This window comes from Melopsittacus undulatus, chromosome 2 (assembly GCF_012275295.1).
Source record: "Melopsittacus undulatus isolate bMelUnd1 chromosome 2, bMelUnd1.mat.Z, whole genome shotgun sequence".
In the NCBI taxonomy this organism is placed as follows: domain Eukaryota; kingdom Metazoa; phylum Chordata; class Aves; order Psittaciformes; family Psittaculidae; genus Melopsittacus; species Melopsittacus undulatus.
In genome coordinates this window covers 67,716,870-67,737,402 of record NC_047528.1, presented here as the reverse complement: position 1 = coordinate 67,737,402, position 20,533 = coordinate 67,716,870, and the positions used below count along the sequence as shown (strand labels likewise).

Genomic DNA, 20,533 nt, shown 5'->3' with positions numbered 1-20,533 from the left:
CAAATGCTGCAAAAGACTGGACTTGCAGCTAGTTTGTGTATATGCCTTTAGAGGCAGCTGCCTTTGGCTGCTCCAGTTTTACATGTCTGCAGTTTGACTGGGCTTCACAGAATCACTGGCTGGTTGAGGCTGGGAAGGACCTCTGGAGGTCTTCTGATCCAACACCTACTTCATCTTCTTGCTTGGTTTTATACATCTATTGTGGAAGCATTCACAGGTTAGATGATCATCCTGTCTATCCTCTACAGTTAATGGAGAGAAGCTGGCAATTTCAAGGTGCGGTTGTTTCATCTAGGACAAATACCAGGTTTCAAACAGGATGAGTCATGCCCAGAAACATCTGTTGTTCTTCATTGACTCTAAAGACAGCCCAATACCAAAGCAGATGTCTGCACTGTGAATGTGAAATCTGAGCCAATTTACCCTCCTCTCTCATTTTTGTATTTGCCTTTTAAAATCTCCCAACTTTAAAGTCTCCCGACACAGCTCTGTACACTCTGTGGTTTCCCAGCTTGCTGCTGAACTTGAAAATTTCACCCATGAGGATTGGGTCTAATCTGCATTGTTCTGTCTGAATTATTTTGCAAGTGTTTTGAAATTCCAACAAAGTGATGAAGGCAGACCTTTCCCATGCATCTTCAGATCCACGGTTTGCTTATTAGGAGTTCTTAAAGAAATCAAAAGGGCCTCTGTGTATTGCCCATACAGGTCAAGCAGGATGAATACAGCACAGTCTGAGAAATCTCTTGGTGGGCAAAGTGGAAATGGGATACTACCACATTTTAGCCATGTCTGTTCCTGCTTACACTCATGCATACCTTTGGTAATTCACTGGCCTCTTCCAACCAAGTCACTTTTTTCTGCCTGATGAAGAGCAAAGTTCATCACTTCTTCCTTTTCACTGCCTTTTAAATAACAGCAATCTGTTTCTACTTGCATTTCCTTGAAAAAAATTGTATTTGCTGAGCAATATCCCCACCTCAGACATAGCTTGTGCACTTAACCGAGTAATTGGTTTCTGGCAGCCTTCTCTGAGAACCTGCTTTTTCTTTCACAAATATCTTTCTGTACATTTCCTGTGCATGTGAGAAAGTTTCCAGTCGTTTTGACTGTGTCCCACTGGGTTGATACCCTTAGTCTTGAAGAAGCAAGATCCTCTTTTTGCATCCAGACAGGCTTCCTCTGAGCCCTGCCTATATGAAGAGCAGATTCGATATGACAGACAGATGTCTCAGCCTGTGCAGTACAGAACTCTACTACTGCTGGTTTACACTGGAGACCCCCCTTCAGTAAAGCGAAGCACTCCTCAGCCTCTCCTTGTTTTTCTTTTTTTTTGTCTTCTATAATTTTAGTATTAACTTCTTTGTGTTTGGACACAGGAATACAATGTGAGCATTTGGTTAAAATTTAAGGTGACCCAGTTGAGCTTTCTTCGTAAGAACTTACTCAAGTTTCTAGTAACATTAAAAAAGTTGTATCTGCCCTTAGATAGCAGATTATCTTATTTCTTAGTGTTCAGCTTCCACACTTTAGTTTCATGATTCTTGGAAGCTGCCCCAGTTTATTGTCATCTGCTTCTCAGTCAACAGCTTCACTGTATTGCTGACTGATTTTCTTGCTCTTTGATACAGTTTAATTTCCACCTCTTTCCTCTCTTTAAAAATTACTATTATTTTTATATGTTTCATGTTTTATTTAGCCAGTATTAGATTGGGCTGGCTTCTCTTCTACTTTGACTTGCTTAGAAGGCAACTTTTCCACTTCTTTCACAGCTTCTTCTCACATTACTTTCTTCCAGAAGGTAGCAGGGCAGACTCTAATTGAAGCATATGTAGCTTAATACCGTAGGTGCAATTTAGTGAAAGTTTGTTTTATTGCTCTCCTCTGAAGTTAGGCCACCTGAGCTATTGCCAGCTCATGCTGAAAATGCTTTCTAACCCAAATGACATTTCCCAGATGACCAGATGAAAAGTAACATAAATTAAGAAACTAGCAAGCAGATTCAGAAAACAAACAAAACCAAAGAGAGCAACCACAAACTTTATTTGCTGTCTGTTTGGACCAATTCCCAAAGTCCTCTCCAAGTTTTATTCAGCTAGGAGCTGTCGGGACATGTCTGCAGCTGGCTAGAGTCAGGAGCTGGCTGCCTTGACAAGTTGTATGTCCTGGCACTAGCCCCTGAGCTACAACCTGCTGTTTACAGCAAAGAACTCCTGATGAATTCCTTGGCTTACTGGTGAGTCAGGTGAATATAAACCCACTTTTGGAGAAGTCCTGACATTTCAGTTTTAAACATGGTATTAATTTACGACTCCCCCAATTTCTGAAACATTGTCTCAGATAGCATTAGCTTGTGATCTGCCACTGCACTTTGGAGAGCCCAGGCTAGCCACCTGGCTTGACCTCTGTTAGTATCAACTTAAGAGTAGACAATTCACTTATGTTGTGCAAATGCCTCCCTTTTGACGGGCAAGTTAATTAAAAGCTGAATTTATGAGAATCCAAGCATATAAATTTTCTGTATCGCAGGCCTCAACAGCTATTTCTTTTACATCTGTTTCAGTGCTACATGAAATTGTTTATTACTAGCTTTAGACAAAGAGTAATTATGGTAACTTGGGGATTGTTCCAATTACAGCTTGCAGGTTCCCTTTTTTGCTGACAAAGATGACAAGTTTGAAGGGGCTCTTAAGAACTTGGAAGTGATAAAAGTGAGGTGCCCTTCCTTAAAAGGGTCAGAGTTTCTTCTCAGCATTATAAAGCAGAACTAAGTCCAATGAAAAAAAGCAGGTGTTACTGCTTCAGAAGGATGTTCAAGCATACAGTGAATAGGCAGGGCAAGAATTACTTGTCTTCAGACAAGTTAAGTGCTTGTATGGCTTGTGGCACCTATAGGAGTACAAGTTACTAATGTACACCTGATCGTAAGAACAACCTGCAATATACTCTGGAACCCACAACCCTCTACAGCTTTTCTGCTGTTCATCGCAGCAAAAAAGGGGTTCAAAGTTGTTAGGATCCATCATGACAAATGGCAGCAAAGCCAGACTGCTTATATCCTTTCCCTGAAATCTTGCCAAACTAAACATTCACTCATCCAAAGCCCTTAACTCTTAGACCTTCTTCACCCATAAGTATGCTAAGGCTGTGTACAAGCAAGAGAATTTTTATTATATAAAAATAACCACACTCAGGAACTTGCACAAAAAAATACAGAAAAATACAGAGATCGACTTTGACAGAGGCTTATCTGCATCCAAGTCCTTTTGTGTGATTTCCAGATGGCATCTATCTTATCACTTGTTATGGAAGTCATGCTGGTGTCCTAAATGTGTCTGTCAATCATCTTGCTATGCTTAATACTGATGTGGGCTTGTCCTAGTTAGAATTCTTGATATTGTAAGATCCTCCTCTCAGGATTTCCTAGGAGCATTTACTTTGGAGGAAAAAAAAAATCTTTTTATTAGTCACCCTAGTAGTTTTCCATGTCCTCTCTCCAAAAACTATGAGCTCTGCACTGAAAGGATATATTTCTGGAGCATTCTTAAGTTTTGATAGTTGCTTGTTGCTTAGACATTAATTGCTCATTGCCTCTGCAGATAAGTAAAACTACTTTCTACCTGTTCTTCCTGTTACACTTCCCTATGCATTCAGGTGTACCCTCTGATTTCTGTTATTGAAGAAAAGAATTATTTTGCACTGAGTAATATTTTTAACAGATCAGGACATTTGGAATAATTAAGATAATCCAAAGAATCCAGCTACTGCAGTTTGGGTGTGATGTGCATCACACTTCTAAATATGGAAAAAGCTATCAGTGGCAGGTGCCACTCTATGTGAGTACAGCTTGTGTCCAAACTACTAAGTCCTACCAGGATCTGCCATACAGAGCTCACTGCCCTAGTGCATATGGAGATGGTCCATCAGTGGAAGGGCATCACTGATGTGTCAGCTCTGTGAAGAAGCACTTCAGTTTTGCATTGCTGGGCTCCTTATAGCAATGTGCTCCTTACTGCAGCTAGAGTGTGGTCTAGACACATCTGTGTAAACTAGGTGTAGAAAGCTATTTGAACCTGACAGATTGAGGTTATTCATTTGGGTTCAGAGTCATGAGAAAGTGTTTACAAGGCTTCTAGACTTTGACCCCAAAGGCAGTGTTCTACATTCATACTGTCTGGTACCCAAGCTAGTAAGATATGCATAAAACCAGCCTGTATGTCTCTGCACCTGTTCACTCTCCTATGTAAGACCAGCAGAAAGTGTCAAGAAGACCATATACTTTCCAGCCACTCCTGGTGACCTGCTTAGCTGTTCTACACAGAGATCAGGATATTCTCTGGGGACTGCTTGTCTCTTTACCTGTTTTGCATTCATAAAGCTTGCTATGGTCTTTTCTCTTCTGCTGCTTCCTGTTAAGCTGTTTTGCTATTGCTGTTACTCTCCCGACTTCACAGGGAGTTCTCTCGTGTTTTTATGTTTTGCTCTTCACAGCTGCTGTTCTGAAGCTGAAGCAGCTTTTCAGTTATAGCTGAAACATTGATTCTATCTTGTACTGGTGGACTACTGGAGAGGTGTCCATTGGCTCATTTAAATGAGCTTCTAGCTACATGATAGCGTCATGACCATGTTCAACAGCCAACAGGGCATGTATATTTGCTGTAAATTATTAGATTTTCCAGAAATGTCTTTTTGAGACATACTCTGGAGAGTTTCATGACATTTTATGTATCTGCAAATAGAGGTTTGTGAACCAACAGCGTATTGACACAGCAAAATCTCACTTAACCATTCACCATTTTGATTAGACTCAGAACCAGTTCAAACATGACAAAGGTTTTAAACTAACCATCCTTGTTATTCTGCATTGAAATTGCTACCTAGGCACTAGATGTCATTCCTAAAGATCTCAAAGGAACACATGCTGTAGCAAGTTATAACAGGAACCTTCACTTTTTCTGTTTTTAAAATAGGTTTTCAATACTGCATGTTTGGATTTCTGATCTAGAAATAAACTCCAGTGGATTTTTTACTGAGGGGTTCTCCCTAAGTCAGTTCTTGCTCTGCTTCCAACAGCACTGTGAGAGTGCTGGTAGGTTTCTGTTACAGAAGTTCTGGAAGTGGACAGCAGCGATTCATGTTCTGATGTATCATTTGCTTGAACTGGCCCACCTGCTAAGAGTAATTTTAAGGATATTAAAAGCGGTCTATTTTACCAGACATTTTACTAGTTTTCCCCATTAATCTCACATTGTTCAATTCAGTTTTCATTACTGATGTGATCTCCAGGACTTCTCAGGACCAGGCTTTCTTCTGTGTTTTGGCAAAAGGCCATTGCATTCTTCAGATTAAGCTGATTTATTGTTGAGACCAGCTTGGCTCCCAGATTTCTTTCAGCACTGAGACTTCTTTCATGCAATTGGAAATCCTCTGAGCATAGAAGTGTTGGGTGAAGATGAAAATATTATGTCCTCCTTAGCAACAGAGCTACTTGGTATTTATCACTTGGGAATGACCTGCTAAAAAACATTATTATGCATTCCCAAATCCTCCTTCCTAGACTGTCTTTTGGGGAAGGTGATGGTGGGTAAACAACTCTGGTTAATCTCATAACTCTCATGGAAAATTATATAAATAATTGGATAAACATTACCTTTCTTCCCCCCACCCCACTGCTCCCCATATTTAAACATTTGTAGTATCTCAATCATAGATCAGCTAGATTATGCTGGTTTTGTCTGGGATCGAGCTCATTTTCACCATAGTAGCTGTTCTGAGGCTATGTTCTGGATTTGTGCTGGAAACAGTGCTGATGACACAGGGATGTTTCTGTTACTGCTGAGCAGTGCTTACACAGTCAAGGCCTTTTCGGCTCCTCACCCCACCCCACCAGTGAGGGCTGGGAGTGCGCAAGTAGCTGGGAGGGGATACAGCCAATACAGCTGACCCCAGCTGAACCAAGGCATATCCCATACCATATGGAGTCATGTTCAGCATATAAAGCTGGGGGAAGGAGGAAGGGGCAGATGTTTGGGGTGATGGTGTTTGTCTTACCAGGTAACCATTGTGTGTGATGAAGCCCCGCTTTCCTGGGGATGCCTGAATAACCTGCCTGCTGATGGGAAGTGCTGAATGAATTCCCTAGTTTGCTTTGCTTGTGTGTGTGGCTTTTGCTTTACCTGTTCAACTGTCTTTATCTCAACCCATCAGTTTTTTCACTTTTACCCTTTTGATTCTCTCCTCATCCCACCAGGAGGTGAGTGAGCAGCTGTGAGGGGCATAGGTGCGGGGTAGGGTTAATTGACAACATGGATGAAGATTACTAGTTCTCAGATCACATGGACAAAAGGGCTAGTAAAACCTTCATAATTTAAGTAAGTTAAGCTTGCTAAGCACCTCCAAAGGGATGTATTTGCTGAGCTTAGCAAGACATGTAAGCCAACTATATTGTAAGGCATAAAGCAAATGTTAATTTCTGTAAAACTGCAGTCATGATCCTTTTTCTATAGTGATGTGCTACGAGCACAGGTTGTGGGACTAAATTGCGTGTAGACATCAATTTCATCCCCAGTAATGCAAAAGGTTTGCAGTATACAAGTGTGGGATTTGGTGCAGATTAATTGATTTTAAAAGGAAAATTTATGAAGAAAGAGTTCTGCTTTTTTGAACATACAGAGAATCAGACAAATTGGCAGTTTTCATCACCAAGCTCCTTCTCACTAAACACCCTACAGTCTCTTCTCACGATCACACTGCTATGTTTGTTTAGACTGCTCTGAGGTCTGTCTACCTCTTTCACCATCTGGACTATCTCTCATTCTTCCAGATGCCACTGGATCAAAACAGTTCTTAGAAAGAACTGTTCCTTAGAAACTTCTGAGCAGCTGTCATTTTTATTTCTTTTAGGCAGGGATATTACCAGTGCTTTGGGTAAGAAGGACACCTTAATCTCTGCTGCCAGCTCAGATAAAAGAACTTGTAGACTTCTTGCAATTCTCTCAAATGAAAAATGAAGATTGCTTCCAATTATTTCAACTTGGTTTAATCTATCTTGTAATCATATTAAATCACCAGTTTTTTCCACAGTTTAGCCTACTATATAGCAATTATGTCATTTGCTATAGGTTCATTAGAAATTTTCAGCTCAAGGACAAGCCCAAATTAATTCCTCATACTTCATTTATTCTTGACTATCATTCTTACACTGTGTCTTCTATTCTATGACTGGAAATCAGATTCAAATACCATTACCACCAGTGGAGCCCCTACTACATGCTGCAATTCCATTATTCAGATGAATAAAAAGAACTGCCCTTAAATAAATATTTATGCCCTAAATAAATAAGTAAATAAATAAATAGAAATGTCCTTTATGCTGTGACAGCTAGTGCTGTCACAGCTTCGAATGAGAAACCTCTCCAGCCCATTAGACAAGCTATTGCTCACTCCAGCACCTGAAATTATTTCAGACTTGCTGATTACCAGTACATCCAGGAGCTAGTAACCTCTGAACCCAGCAGTTCAGACAATTTCCAATCCAACTCACTGTCTACTCATCCACAGCATACCTGAAAAGCTTTTCTATGAGGATCTTACAGGAGACAGCCCTGAAAGTCTCTCTGAAGTCCAGGTAGACACTATCCACTGCTCTCGTCTTGGCCACCAGGCCAGTTACATGCCTTAAAAAACCTGTGATTGAGAGATTTTGAAAGTTAGATAATCCAGTATTTCATAGATTGAAGAGTTTTACAAGGAAAGCTTATATGGCCAGATCCCTTCGTAAACAAGAGACATTTGTATTTAAATCTGAGATTTAGATAGTCTTGAATGCCCAGATATAGGGTATTTTTTCTGTATGAGGAAAGAAGCTGTTATCACATTCTTGTTTCTCTGTAACAAAGTGACTGCACATCGGTGTAGCTGACAAAACCAAGCAACCATATCCCTACACAAGTTGTAACATTTCTGCACATATGAATAGAATAACAACACAGATCCCAGAAGGATCTGTCATGGATGGAAACTTCAGCCAGTGCATTTACATTGAAAATAAAAATCAAGACAGTTCTAGAAGAAAAATATTTTTAGTTGGAAAGGGTACAATAAAAGAAGAAAGCAACTACCTTTTTTTAGCCAAACATATGGTGAAACTGTCTAAGAAAGTTTGAAGGCTTTAATGGGTGGGAAAAGTGAAGAAAGCAAAACCAGAACACAAATGGCAAGCTCCACAAACTGAAAAACTTGCTAACGAAGGTCAAGCCCAGTTCCCACAGAGGATTAAAAGAACGATCCCTCAGCCCAATCCACAAACAGGTAAGAAACCCTAGTGATAAGGTCTCCCCTGAGCCTTCTTTTCTCCAGGCTGAACACAACCGGTTCTCTCAGCCTTCCCTCGTACATCAGGCTCCCCATCCTTTGATAATCTTTGTGGCCCTTCTCTGGACCCTCTACAGCCTGTACACAACTTCTTCACCAAAACTGAACATAGTATTCCAGGTGTGGCCTGACAAGAGCTGAGTTGAGCGGCCTGATGACTTCTTTACCTCAGCTGGAAATGCCCTTGTTGATGTAACCCAGCATCATGTTGCATTTCTTTGCCACAGCAGCATTCTGTTCACTCATACTGAGTTTGTTGTCCACCAGGACCTGCAGGTCCCTTTCCAAAGAGCTGCTTCCCAGCCAAGTAGATCCCAGCCTATGCTGCACTCTTGGATTGTGTCTACCCTGGTCCAGACCTTAGACTTGTGTTTGTTAAACTCCATAAGGTTCTTGTTAACCCACTCTTCCAGCCTACCCAGGTCTTCCTGCAGTGTGGCTCTCCCTTACAAAGTGTCCACTTCCCCAGGCAGTTTGGTATCATTGGCAAACTTGGTCAGGGTACATGTGATCCCAACTTCCAGATAATTTATGAAGATATTGGGCCCAATATGGATCCCTGGGAAACCCCACTATTGACAGGTCACCAGCTGGAAAAGGAGCTATTTGCCAGCACCCCCTGGGTGCAGCCTGTCAGGCAGTTCCCTACCCACTGCACAATATTCTAACAACTTGCTGTTGACAGTGAGATAGTGACTTGGGACACAACATGATTTCCATGTTCTGTGACTGAGTCTTCCATGAAATCAAACAGCACAAGGTATTACAGCAGTACCATTACTACCCTGATGGGATGGATCACAAAAACCTAAGTTGAACCTTACAGCCTGTTACTCTCTATCTGTGTTTTTTAATTTGTACCAAACTGTGTGAAAATCACACAACTCTTGCTTGTTGTTTTTTTTTTCTTAAAGGGGGGTCGGGGGGGAAGGGGGGGGGGGGGGGCTAGGGGTTTTGAAGTCTCCTGATAGACTCCTTTTGTTTCCAGCTTTCTCCGTGTTCTGGCTGCATCCCTTAAGTTCTCCAGTAAGCCCAATATCTGCTTTCTATGTCTTTCTGTATCCATTGTGTCATACATGTTTGTGTTTGGGTTTTTCTTTTGTTGATTTATAAAGAAAACAGCTCTTTAAGGTTTCAGCAATATGCCTACCTGAAGGGTGACTGCTGGCCAAGCCTGTCCTCCAAGGTCTGTAAGAAGAGATTACACATAGTCAGAATTATATTTAATATTCTACACTCTAGTCAAAACACTGCGTAAGGTACATCAGAACTGTGCAATGATCTTTGCTGAAGCTGATGATAATGGTGTTACAAGACTGGCAGTATGCATTCTGTTACAATAGATAACACCCTTGAATAAAAATTTAACTGCATATTAAATCCTGTTTTTTAAGCAGGACTTTAATACAACAGCAAATTCCTCAAATCACCCCTACTTTCCTGCTCTCTTAATTTCAGTTATTCAGCTTGGTATCCTTACAATTTCTCTATCTTCACTCTTCTATCCTCTTTTTCCTTTAGGACTACATCAAATCTTTATCGATCTTGCAACTAACAGGAAAGCACGAACCATTATCAACTGCAGACTTAAAGTCAGTTTCAGCAGTTTTTTAAACATGTCCTACATTATATTCAGTTGTGAAACTTCACCAAATGCAGAACTGAGAGTAGGAAGTTAGGGTGCACTTCAAAATCTGTTGTAGTAGAAAGTTATCAGATGACCTCCTTCCTGTTAAGGATAAAGATCAGGTACATCATCTTCCTGTTGCTTTTCAGAGGTATTTTTGTGTAATTTCTGCTGTAAATTATGAGCTTATAGCCTTTTCCCATATTCAGCTATCTGTATTGATTTTTGCATGACCATAAAGGCAGGTCTTACTCTTTACTGGTAGCGCAGCACTCACATTAGTCTCATACATGCTGAAGCTGGTGGTAAAGGGAAGTATAGGCACAACATATTTACGGTAAATAACAGTTTTCTGTAACCCCCTTTCAGCCACTTATTAAATAATTATTTCTATAGATACATTGAAAATGACAAAACCCTAAAATCTGCGCTACTTCTTTAAACACATATTTTAAATATACTGTCCATCCATGCTGTGGAATTTATCCTGCTTTGCTGGTAAAGGAGGTGACTAATAAAAGCGAAGGGAGACCTGACTAGTCTCATGCATTAAGTGTGAATCTCATGTAGCTGGCTTGTCTAACAGTTTACAGCAGCCTGACATATTTCAACTCATTCATTCCTTCTGCCTTAGAATCCTGCTTAACAAACTGGCTCTTCAGAGTTGAGGAGCAGGGGAGAGATTGCCTGCTCAGAGAAGCTTCCCTAAGAGATGTACAGTTCAGCAAAAGACTTGCATTGTTATTCGTCCTCCAATATGTGACTGGACACAGGTGTTTATATGACATTACACAGAGGGACACATCTCCCAAATATGACCTAATGCTATGAGCAAGGGAGATCTTAACTGAAATACATCTAGTTCATAGCAGTGTGACCTGAAAGGCCAGCTGGGTGGGAAGTGACTGTTACAACATGAAAATCAAGGAATATAAATTATTAAGTTTCCCAGGATTAAATGTTATTTTGAAAAATAGTTTAAATTACTTTCAGAGAGGGGCTTCATGCCTTCTCCCTGCCCAGTGATGCCTCCCCCAGCTGAAATTGAATACCAAGCCTTGCTACTGTAAATTGGCAAAAATGAAAATATGAATGAGGAAGCTTATGATGAGGGAAAGACCAAAAAAGCTCCAAATATTTGTAGAGTTAAATTCTTTAATGACTGAGGTAGCACAGATGTTATATATTTATCCCAGCCCTTGTATCCTGTTTTGAAAACCAGCTATAGGTTTCTGATTCACTAGCAACGGAGGGTCTATTTTTATTGCCTGGGGGCTTTAAGTTATGTGATTCTTCCCTCACTTCTTGACACCTCCAAAGAAATCATCAGTGAATTGATCCATGTCAAAACTCCTGGCAAAACAAACAAGACTGTTTTTAATCTGGATCCATTCCCTGATTCAGGTCACTGTGTTGCTCCTCTACAAACAGCACAGTTGAGGGTGTGGTGTGAGGGGAAACAGACTTACATGGGGCAGCCAGAAATCAGGAAACCTTTCAGACAGCGCTGTCATTAAAGCCCATGTTTCATGGTACTCAGTGTGTCACAAGGCAGCTGTTAAGATCTGGAATGCTTCCTGCTGTGAAAAATCTATCTTTCCTTTTCTGACTGGGTGCTGAAATGGGTGGCTGCCACACTCCTCACACCTCAAAGGCACAAGTGACACATGTGTGCTCCTGTCATGCTGCAAAGCCTGGAGCCTCACCTCTGAGCACAACTGAAGAAATAGCATAGGTATGCTTAAATATATAGGAGTTAAGTGATAACTAGAGTTACATTGTATAAAGAACACTTGAAGCCTTAAGATCTTATAATTTTGTTTAAATGCCATTCACAGTATACCAATTACTAACTGTAGGGTCTACTGACTGTGTACACCTTTAGTTAAAACCTAGGACAAGTTATAGCTCAAAACGCTGTTTGGCTACATCAGCTGAAGAGTGAAATGACTGCTGCTCATCTAAAGCAGAAAACACTTACAGTGTCAGAAAAGATGTACAAAAACCAGAAAAGTTTTATAGACTTTTCCTTTGAATGTTTAGTAAGTTAAGGCTTCATAAGAAAAGCCCTTCTGAGCTCATGTTCATGCTGAGCATCCTGCCTGCAGGTGTAGTGAAGCCATCACTTCAGTGCAGTTCTGCATCCAGAACCTAAAGTAAGATTTAGCCTACCCAGGTAAAAATGTTCTAGTGTTTCTTTATACACTATAACTTAGTAGAATTTCAATGTGATTTTATTACTTTTAGGATTATGAAATTACACTACTATATTTTTATGTAATCCTTCACATTCTGTTGGTATACTAAATATATTCTAAATTAAAAATAAAATTTCTGGGGACTCCTTTGTACCTCTCCTCCTGATCAATTAGCTACTCCTTCTGCTCTGCCAATACAAATGTTTTAATGGACAAAATAAATAAAAAACATTGGCAGGCTGAATTACAGTCCAATATTTGTTGATGAGATCGCAAGATAAAGCCCAAAAATGAAGGACAGGACAACTGCATCAAAGCAGAGACTACTACAGGTATTAGTGAATAATATTTCCCACAGATTTAGTTAGCTTCTTTCTAGAAGGAATGTCATGGCTAGGCTGTTATCTTTGCAGCCCTATAAAATTATATGGAGGTACAAAAGCATTTTGAGCTGATCAGCCAATATTTGACATGGAACTAGGACAAAACTGGTTTCTTAGTTCAGTCCTGCGTGTATGTTCATGTCTTCTGTACTGAATGTTGTAGAATCATATCACAGAATTGGGGAATAGTTTGGGTTGGAAGGGACCTTAAAGATCGTCCAGTTCCAACCTCCCTCTCATGGATGGGAACACCTTCCACTAGACCAGGTTACTTAAAGCCCCATCCAAAATGGCCTTGAACACTGCTGGGGATGGGGCAGCCACAGCTTCTCTGGGCAACCTGTACCAGTGTCTCACCACCCTCACAGTGAAGAATTTCTTCCTAATATCTAATCCTAACCTACCCTCTGTCTGTTCAAAGCCATCCCCTCTTGTCCTGTCCCTACATGCCATTGTAAAAAGCACTTATCCAGATTTCCTGTAAGCCTCCTTTAGGTACTGGAAGACTACTATGAGGTCTCCTCAGAGCCTTCTCTTCTCCAGACTGAACAAGACCAGCTCTCTCAGCCTGTCTTCACAAGAGAGGTGCTCCAGCTCCCTCTTCATTTTTGTGGCCTCCTCCAACAAATATCCACTAACTGTCATTTATGCTGCCATACAAAATCATTTAGTCAGGGAAGAACACAAGCAGCTGCCTCAACAGAGCAGGGTGGTCTCAGCATACACTGAAAGAGTGACAGGACAAGGGGTAACAGGTTTAAACTTAAACAGCAGAGGTTTAGACTGGATATAAGGAAGAAATTCTTTACTGTTAGGGTGGTGAGACACTGGAATGGGTTGCCCAGGGAGGTTGTGAATGCTCCATCCCTGGCAGTGCTCAAGACCAGGTTGGCTGAAGCCTTGGTTTAGTGTGAGGTGTCCCTGCCCATGGCAGGGGGGTTGGAACTGGATGATCTTAAGGTCCTTTCCAACCCTAACTATTCTATGATTCTAAGTACTGCTCCAAGTAAGTACAATTGAAATGGGTCACAGAGTAGCTGGTGTAACGTGCAGCACGGAGCCCTTCGGAAACCCTCTGCGTGATGGAATGTCCTACGCAAAAAGCCGACCCCTAATACGCCTATCAAGAGAGGTACTGCGTTTTGCTTTCCTCAAACCAACTCTGCAACGCAGACAGAGCCAGCATCGGATCCTTATCTGGATGCCTACCGGTAGCTAATTCATTCATCCCGGGTGATCACGCCTTCCTGCGGTGTTTTCCTTTGACAAGGGCATTCCCGTGACAGGAAGCCGCCGCAAACATGGGGTTAGACGGCCACAGCTACTACAAACGAAACAAACCCGCCCCCCGCACTCCTCTTCCCACCCCTACGCCCCTCGAAACCTCTCCCCACTCAGCTTAGACACACGCTCCCTCCTGAAATCCCGTTAGAGGGAGACTATCGCGAGAAGTCCTATGGAAACCTCGCGAGAAGTGCAATCCCGCGCGGTGTGGTGGTGCCGCTGAGGGGTGGTTGGTTGTCGCCTCCCGGAGGTGTTCCCCCTCCTTTCTCTCTTTCCCAGTGCTGCGGCCATGGCGGCACCCCTCGTCTCTCCCGGCCACCGCAGCCGCTTCGAGCAGGAGCAGGACAGGGCCGTCCGAGCGCTGGTGCGCAGTGTGACCGGCCTGCCTGAGGAGGAGCTAGGCAGCGATCGGTTCCAGGCGGCGCTGAATTTCGTTTGGTCCAACATCAGGTCAGCGCCAGCCATCCCCGACCCGGCACGAAGCTCCGCGGCTGTGGCGGCCCCGCGGTGCCCATTACTGCCATGGCTCGGGCGAGTAGAGCAGAGTACTTCGCCGTGCCCCGGGCGGGGCCCATCGGCGCTGCTGATGGAATGAGCCCCTGGCGGGCTCGGTCTCCGACGCCGGGTAGGGCCCCCTTCTCCGTGCCAGGGCACTGCGGTTTGGTGTGACCCGGCAGCGCTGTCACCTACTCGGCCGAAAAGAAGGGAGGCCCTGTGCCTGCTGAGGTGTGGGACGGGGCCATGGGCTGCCGTACCCACCGGGCACGGTGTTTGGGGTGAGGATGGGCGGTGTTTGCGAGTCCCTGTAAGAGGACCATTGGATGTTCCTCTGTATCTCCGTCTTTTAGGGCTTTTCACCTTATCCGTAAGAAAGTACCTTTCAGCATCTTCATTCAGCCATCCAAAATGTTTGTTGGAGGGAATTAAAGAAATAGCCAGTTTATGAAGAGCAAATAAAGAGGACTCTGCCGAATATTGTGTTCAGCTCTGGGGCCCACAACATAAGAAGGATATGGACATGTTGCAGAGAGGAGGGCCATGAAGATGATTAGAGGGCTACAACACCTCTCCTGTGAAGACAGGCTGTGAGAGCTGGGCTTGTTAAGCCTGGATTAGAGAATCCTCTGGGGAGACTTAGCAGAGCATGTGCAAGGGCATGTAGTGACAGGACAAGGGGGAATGGCTTTACACTGGAAGAGACATTAGGAAGAAGCTCTTCACTGTGAGGGTGGTGAGACACTGGAACAAGTTGCCCAGAGAAGCTGTGGCTGCCCCATCCCTGCATGTGTTGGTTGAACGGGGCTTTGAGCAACCTGGTCTAGTGGAAGGTGTTCCTGCCTGTGGCAGGGGGTTGGAACTGGATGATCTTTAAGGTCCCTTCCAACCTGAAACATTCTGTGGTTCTATGAAATGTCTATAAAGCTTTTGGCGAAGAATATTATGCTGCTTATAAAAAAGGTTATCAGTCTGGAGAAGGTAATGTTTTAGATGTTATTTGAGCTTCTCAAAAGCATGGTCTTTATTGACCTGTAATGTATTATCTATATTCCTTTAATTCTATTACACTGTCATCTAAAATTTCCTTACTAAAGTTCTACACACTGCTTTTTTAGTTAATCACAGTTATTGTTTCAGTGACTACTGAGAATTCTTACATGAGCTATTTTCAATTTCCCATACTAGCCCTAACTGCTGCTTCTTTGGAGTCTTACGTACTTGCTTATCTCCATGCAGCAATGTCCTGGTTTGAGCAGTAGCAGTCATTTTTTTCTCCTTCTTGGTAGCTGGTGCAGTGCTGTGTTTTGACTTTCGGGCTGAGAACGGTTGCTGATAGTAAGTATGTTTTGAGTTACTGCTCAAATGTTTGGTTTGTCCAAGGTCTTTTCTGAGCTCATGCTCTGCCAGGGAGGAGGGGAAGCTAGGAGGAAGGAGAGACAGGACACCTGACCTAGGCTAGCCAAAGAGGTATTCCATACCATAGCACGTCATGCCCAGGATGTAACTGAGAGTTACCTGGAAGGGCTTGAGCTCTGGGGGGATGGAGGAGGTATCGCTCGGTGCTCGGTTGGGCAGGGTGGGGTGAGTTACGGGTCGGTGGCTGGTGAGGTGTTGTATTCTCTTCACTTGTTATTTGCTTTATCGTTATTATTTGTAGTAGTAGTAGCAGTAGTGATTTGTGTTATACCTTAGCTATTAAACATTCTTATCTCAACCCGTGGGGGCTACATTGTTTGGGTTCGCCTTCCTAACTCTCCAGGAGGGAGTTGGGGGAGCAAGGGGGGGGGAGTGAGTGAACGAGCTGTGCGGACTTGGTTTAAACCACGACAAGCAATTATCTAATCTGCATAAAATCAATGCTACCTACATTTTTAAATGCTGTTTAAATCCATTTTTGAGGGTAAGCAATAGCATAATTGCATTGCCTCAGGTCAGCCTGTGAATCCTAACTACTAATAGTCTCAAGTAAGGCTATTTTAATAACCAGATAGCTGGTGGTTAACAGCAAAAGTGAGTCTGAGGTATAGGAGAGCTGGGTTTGACCTGTAGGTGTTTCAATGAATTTGACACTGCTGAATTTTGAGGAGGCTAGTTGTGTCCATTGGGAATATAGGAATATGGTGTTTGTAACTGCTGTCTCTCTGAGTTCTTTACCAGAAGTACTTTGTTAAATGCATTATAGGATTGCATTTACCATTTACTAATTTTGTAGCTCCATCAAAACAGGTGCTTGTAGCAGTTGTTATTCTGGGTCTGCAGACTGATGATGGTAGCAGGGTTTCTTGGGGCAGGTAAATGAGGCCTGTGGTCCATCTGCTGTTGTGACATCTCACCCTCTATTGGTGTGTGAATATAAGTGTCCCAGTTGCTTGTGTAGGTATGTGCTCTTTTAGACTGGAGACTTTTTGTGTGTGGAGTTTGGTTGCTCAAAAAAACCCAAAACAAAAACATAGCAGGAAAAAAGAAAAGATGATGCAGAGTTGGCAACAAATGGTTTTTATAGGGGAGGTTGGGAAGAGGAGGGGTTTTATGCAAGAATTTTTGTCTAAGAGATGTGCCTGAAAGATCAGCCTGAGACTTTCCAAACTGAAAGACCTTACGTTTTAGCAGAAACTCTCTAGTTTCAAGTTTGTGAAATCTGTGGTTTGTATTCTTACATTTCATGGTCTTTCTATGCTGTAGTTCTCAGATTCATCAGTTCCTTTGCATGCAGCACACTACTCTTATTCATAATTTTCCCAACTTGCCTAAAAAAGTTGATACTTTTTTATATATGTGTGTGTTACAGCCATTAATTACATCTTTAAGTAATATAATAGACTATTACTTACTTGCTATTACTTACTATCTGTAATAGCTTCCCTTCAGCTTGATTTTTTTTTTTTTTTTTGTTTCAGTGCACATTCTTGGTTTGGTTTTTTATTGTTGTCTTTCCAGGTTGTTGTTACTAATTTTCCAGTTCTTGTACTTACACCATTTTCCATTTGAACTACAGATTTTGCATGTAAGCTGATGTGTTGCAGTGAATGAGATAGGCTATATTATCTTAAACTGTTAGCTACCTATTTAATATTACTTCATCGTGCTTTTATTCCAAAGCCTTACATGCAGCTTAAATTAGACTAATGGCTCTGTAGCTAACAAAGTAATTTTTTCTTTAATATGGGCATATCTTCATCTTCCAGTGATATTTATTTAAAATCCTTGCTACCTGCCTTACAATTTCATTTTCAAGTTCATTACTTTGACATTGAGGTGATTTTCTATAGTCTCACAAATTCAGTCTGTTTAGCTTAATTTTTGGCTCTGATTTAGACCTTGTAGTTTTCATTTCTGTTTGTGGTCATGAGAGTTTTACCCCTGTATTCTGTGTACTTTTTGCTGGAAGCTGAGGCAAAATATTGGGATGGCTTTGAGGCCCTAAAATAGAGTATTTTGACGTTATACTTACTGCTGTAACATCCCATTTTGTTTTTTTTTCTATAACTGAAGAACCTTAGTCTAATATTCTTATAAGAATACTTATAAGCTAATTTATTCTGAGAAGTCCATGTAACATCTCATGAGTTCTTATTTTGTCCCTTCTACATGCTACCTTTGGTTGTATATCTTTATTTTCATAAAGCTTTATTTTGAGCTCACTTTTCTTTCAGGTCACCCTCCTTTACTATTTGTCATTTGGGTTTAGAGACCTTCCTATGTGGGTGTTTGTTTTGCCTGTGCTTATGATGCAAATCCCATATAATTTTGATGTATTTAACACCGACACCTTTGACAACACGGTTCTTGATCTCCTTGCTCCACTTGACTTGACTGACAGTGTACTTTAATTGCTTAGTTTGCTGGTATAATAATAATTTTCCATTTACCTTAAAGTGCTGGCTGAATGTAACTTGCATTCCATTTTTCCATCTTTAAGGTCAGTAGTTAATCTTCCTTGGACTAAGCGACACTGAAATAAGTTTTGGTGGTGCTCAATGCTGTTGCTAAATTAAGCATGCATTATTGAACTAATAATATTGTCCTCATATATGTAAATCGGCTTTATTTTCTTCCTTACTTAAACTTCCTTTTTAAACATATTCTAATACAAATTTATTACACAGATTTCACCGTTTTCTTGATGTGAACAGTCACAAAGTGGAGAGGACGATAGAAGGGTAAGTTTTTTACTTGTGGATTAATAATGCATTAGTTAACATTTTTGAAGCATTTTTGATACTATTTTTGTTATTAGAATACATGAAAAATTGGTAGTTCATTCTGACCTTGGAAAAGCTGCAAGCTGGAAAAGGCTAACAGAAAAATTTCTGAACTTGCCACTCCCAAGTATTGAAGAAACAAAGGTACGTGTGTTTCAATTTCCTTGTTCTTTTTTTCTATAATTCTTGCATTCATAGTGATGATGGGAATTTCAGTTCTCATATTTTGTTGGAAATTTCAGATTACTTTAAGTGACTTTAAGACTCTTGCAGTTGCTGACCAGGTTACAGATTTTCAGAGTTGTGTTTTTTAGTTTCCCCATTTATTTTAGAAAGTATCTGTTGTCTTTTCAGGGTTTCAGTATATGCAGTTTCATGACTTAAAGGATATCTTCTCATTGTAGAGTGAATGTTTTATGGTCAACTTTGTGCAAATGTTTTAGCTCAAATCTGGATGAATCTACATCCCCATGTGTTGTATAACAACAGTGAACTGAGCAATTCTTAATTCTTTGCCTGTATTTTTTTACCTTAAGTAATACATCTGTATGTTTTGATTTTAGTATTTCCCTATGGAGTGCTCCTGCCCTGTATCTTCTTAATTGAGACTATGTATATATTTCACCTTTGATACATTTTGTATCAAGTCAGTTTAGGATATGGACTGGATGGATACAGCAAAAGTTGTTTCCCTTAGACACTTTCCCGTGTGGTGGTTTAATAATGAGTTTGATCTTCGAAAACTGAAAGTTCATTCTGTTGCGAAATTTGAGCTTGATGGTGCTCCGTATAGTGATATTCTTTCATTAGGCGATGTGTTCTGAGTTGTAGTTTGGTTTTACTTCTCATTGAACTGACATTTACCTCTCTCTGGACTGTTTTAAGTTCCCTGTAATTTGTATGGAAAACCCTAGAACCCTCAATAGCTTACACACATCTTCAGTTAATACACTGTACTCTGTAGATGAAAAAGTACCTTTAGTTGTGCTTGTTTTGAGAATCAAATAAAATTAAAACCAAACAAAGCAAACTAAAAGCCCATGCAAGGACTGATGCTTACATGTGGCCTTTTTTTCCTCCTTTTTGAAAATGTAACTGGAGGTAGGTAATATCTCATATTTGGGCAATTAAAATGCATTTAATTTTTAGCAGTGGCACAGTACTGGGAAGACTGAGCATTTATTGGTTTTATGGTTGGTAAATGAAATACCACCTTATGCATGTGATTCTGTCAATGATCTGCTGGTGTTCTTTGAGAAATGCTTGCAGAGTCAGTAATGTTAATTAGGAACATATCATATTCTATATATACTAGGTGAATATGATGCCACTTTATGAGATATTTCAGGGTTTTTTTTTCTTTAAAATCCAAGTGGATTGCATTCCAAAACAGCTTTATAAATGTGGTTATGTATGTGTCAAAATATATAAGATCTAGGTATCAGAGTCTCCGTGTGCCTGTTTGTGGAATGATCTGCTGAAGAACTTTGGAAAGTTAGAATCAGGCCAAAGAAAAAACTTTCTGTAGTAAGAAATGGTTGTGCTATAAGCAGATATTAAGGAATAGACCATAACACAGATCTCTGCAGTATACTGGTGTTGGCACAGTATTCCAACTTGATTGAAGGCCCCTGGTACACAACCACATTAGTGCAATATTGGAGTTAAAGGTTCATTCTTAGTGCTTTGTATAGATTTTCAGATGATGGAAGATAATGTGAGCATGATATTAAAATTCAGTGATTTTATCAAAGTCTTTAGCCAACTCCCTTCTAGTCAGTGTTTAAAATAGTCATAGGAATAAAAGAACCAAAGACTTGGTTTCCTGCAGGCTCATTACCTGTGTCCTTCAACCTCATCCATGCTAATGTAGCTGTCCATTATCCCTCGTCCTCTGGTGGCTTTATACTCATGCAGTACCTCAGGGTTCCTGTTATCTCTTTCCATATTCTCTGACTATCGACTCAG

The 20,533-nt window shown here is 41.1% G+C and overlaps 1 protein-coding gene across 6 annotated transcripts in view; it reads left to right on the top strand.

Annotated features, from left to right (window-relative positions):
• The window catches only part of TUBGCP5 (tubulin gamma complex component 5), a 57,071-nt gene that overhangs the window by 16,494 nt on the left and 20,044 nt on the right, over positions 1-20,533 (top strand). For 2 of the 6 annotated variants that reach the window (XM_031050984.2, XM_031050981.2), the window contains exons 1-3: positions 14,133-14,315; positions 18,470-18,523; positions 18,601-18,709. In XM_031050984.2, coding sequence (XP_030906844.2) covers positions 14,155-14,315; positions 18,470-18,523; positions 18,601-18,709 — 324 coding nt within the window. In that variant the 5' untranslated portion in view covers positions 14,133-14,154. Of the gene's footprint in view, positions 1-14,132; positions 14,316-18,469; positions 18,524-18,600; positions 18,710-20,533 lie in introns of those variants that run through there. The other 4 variants (XM_031050985.2, XM_013129635.3, XM_031050983.2 and 1 more) reach the window with 2 other exon arrangements.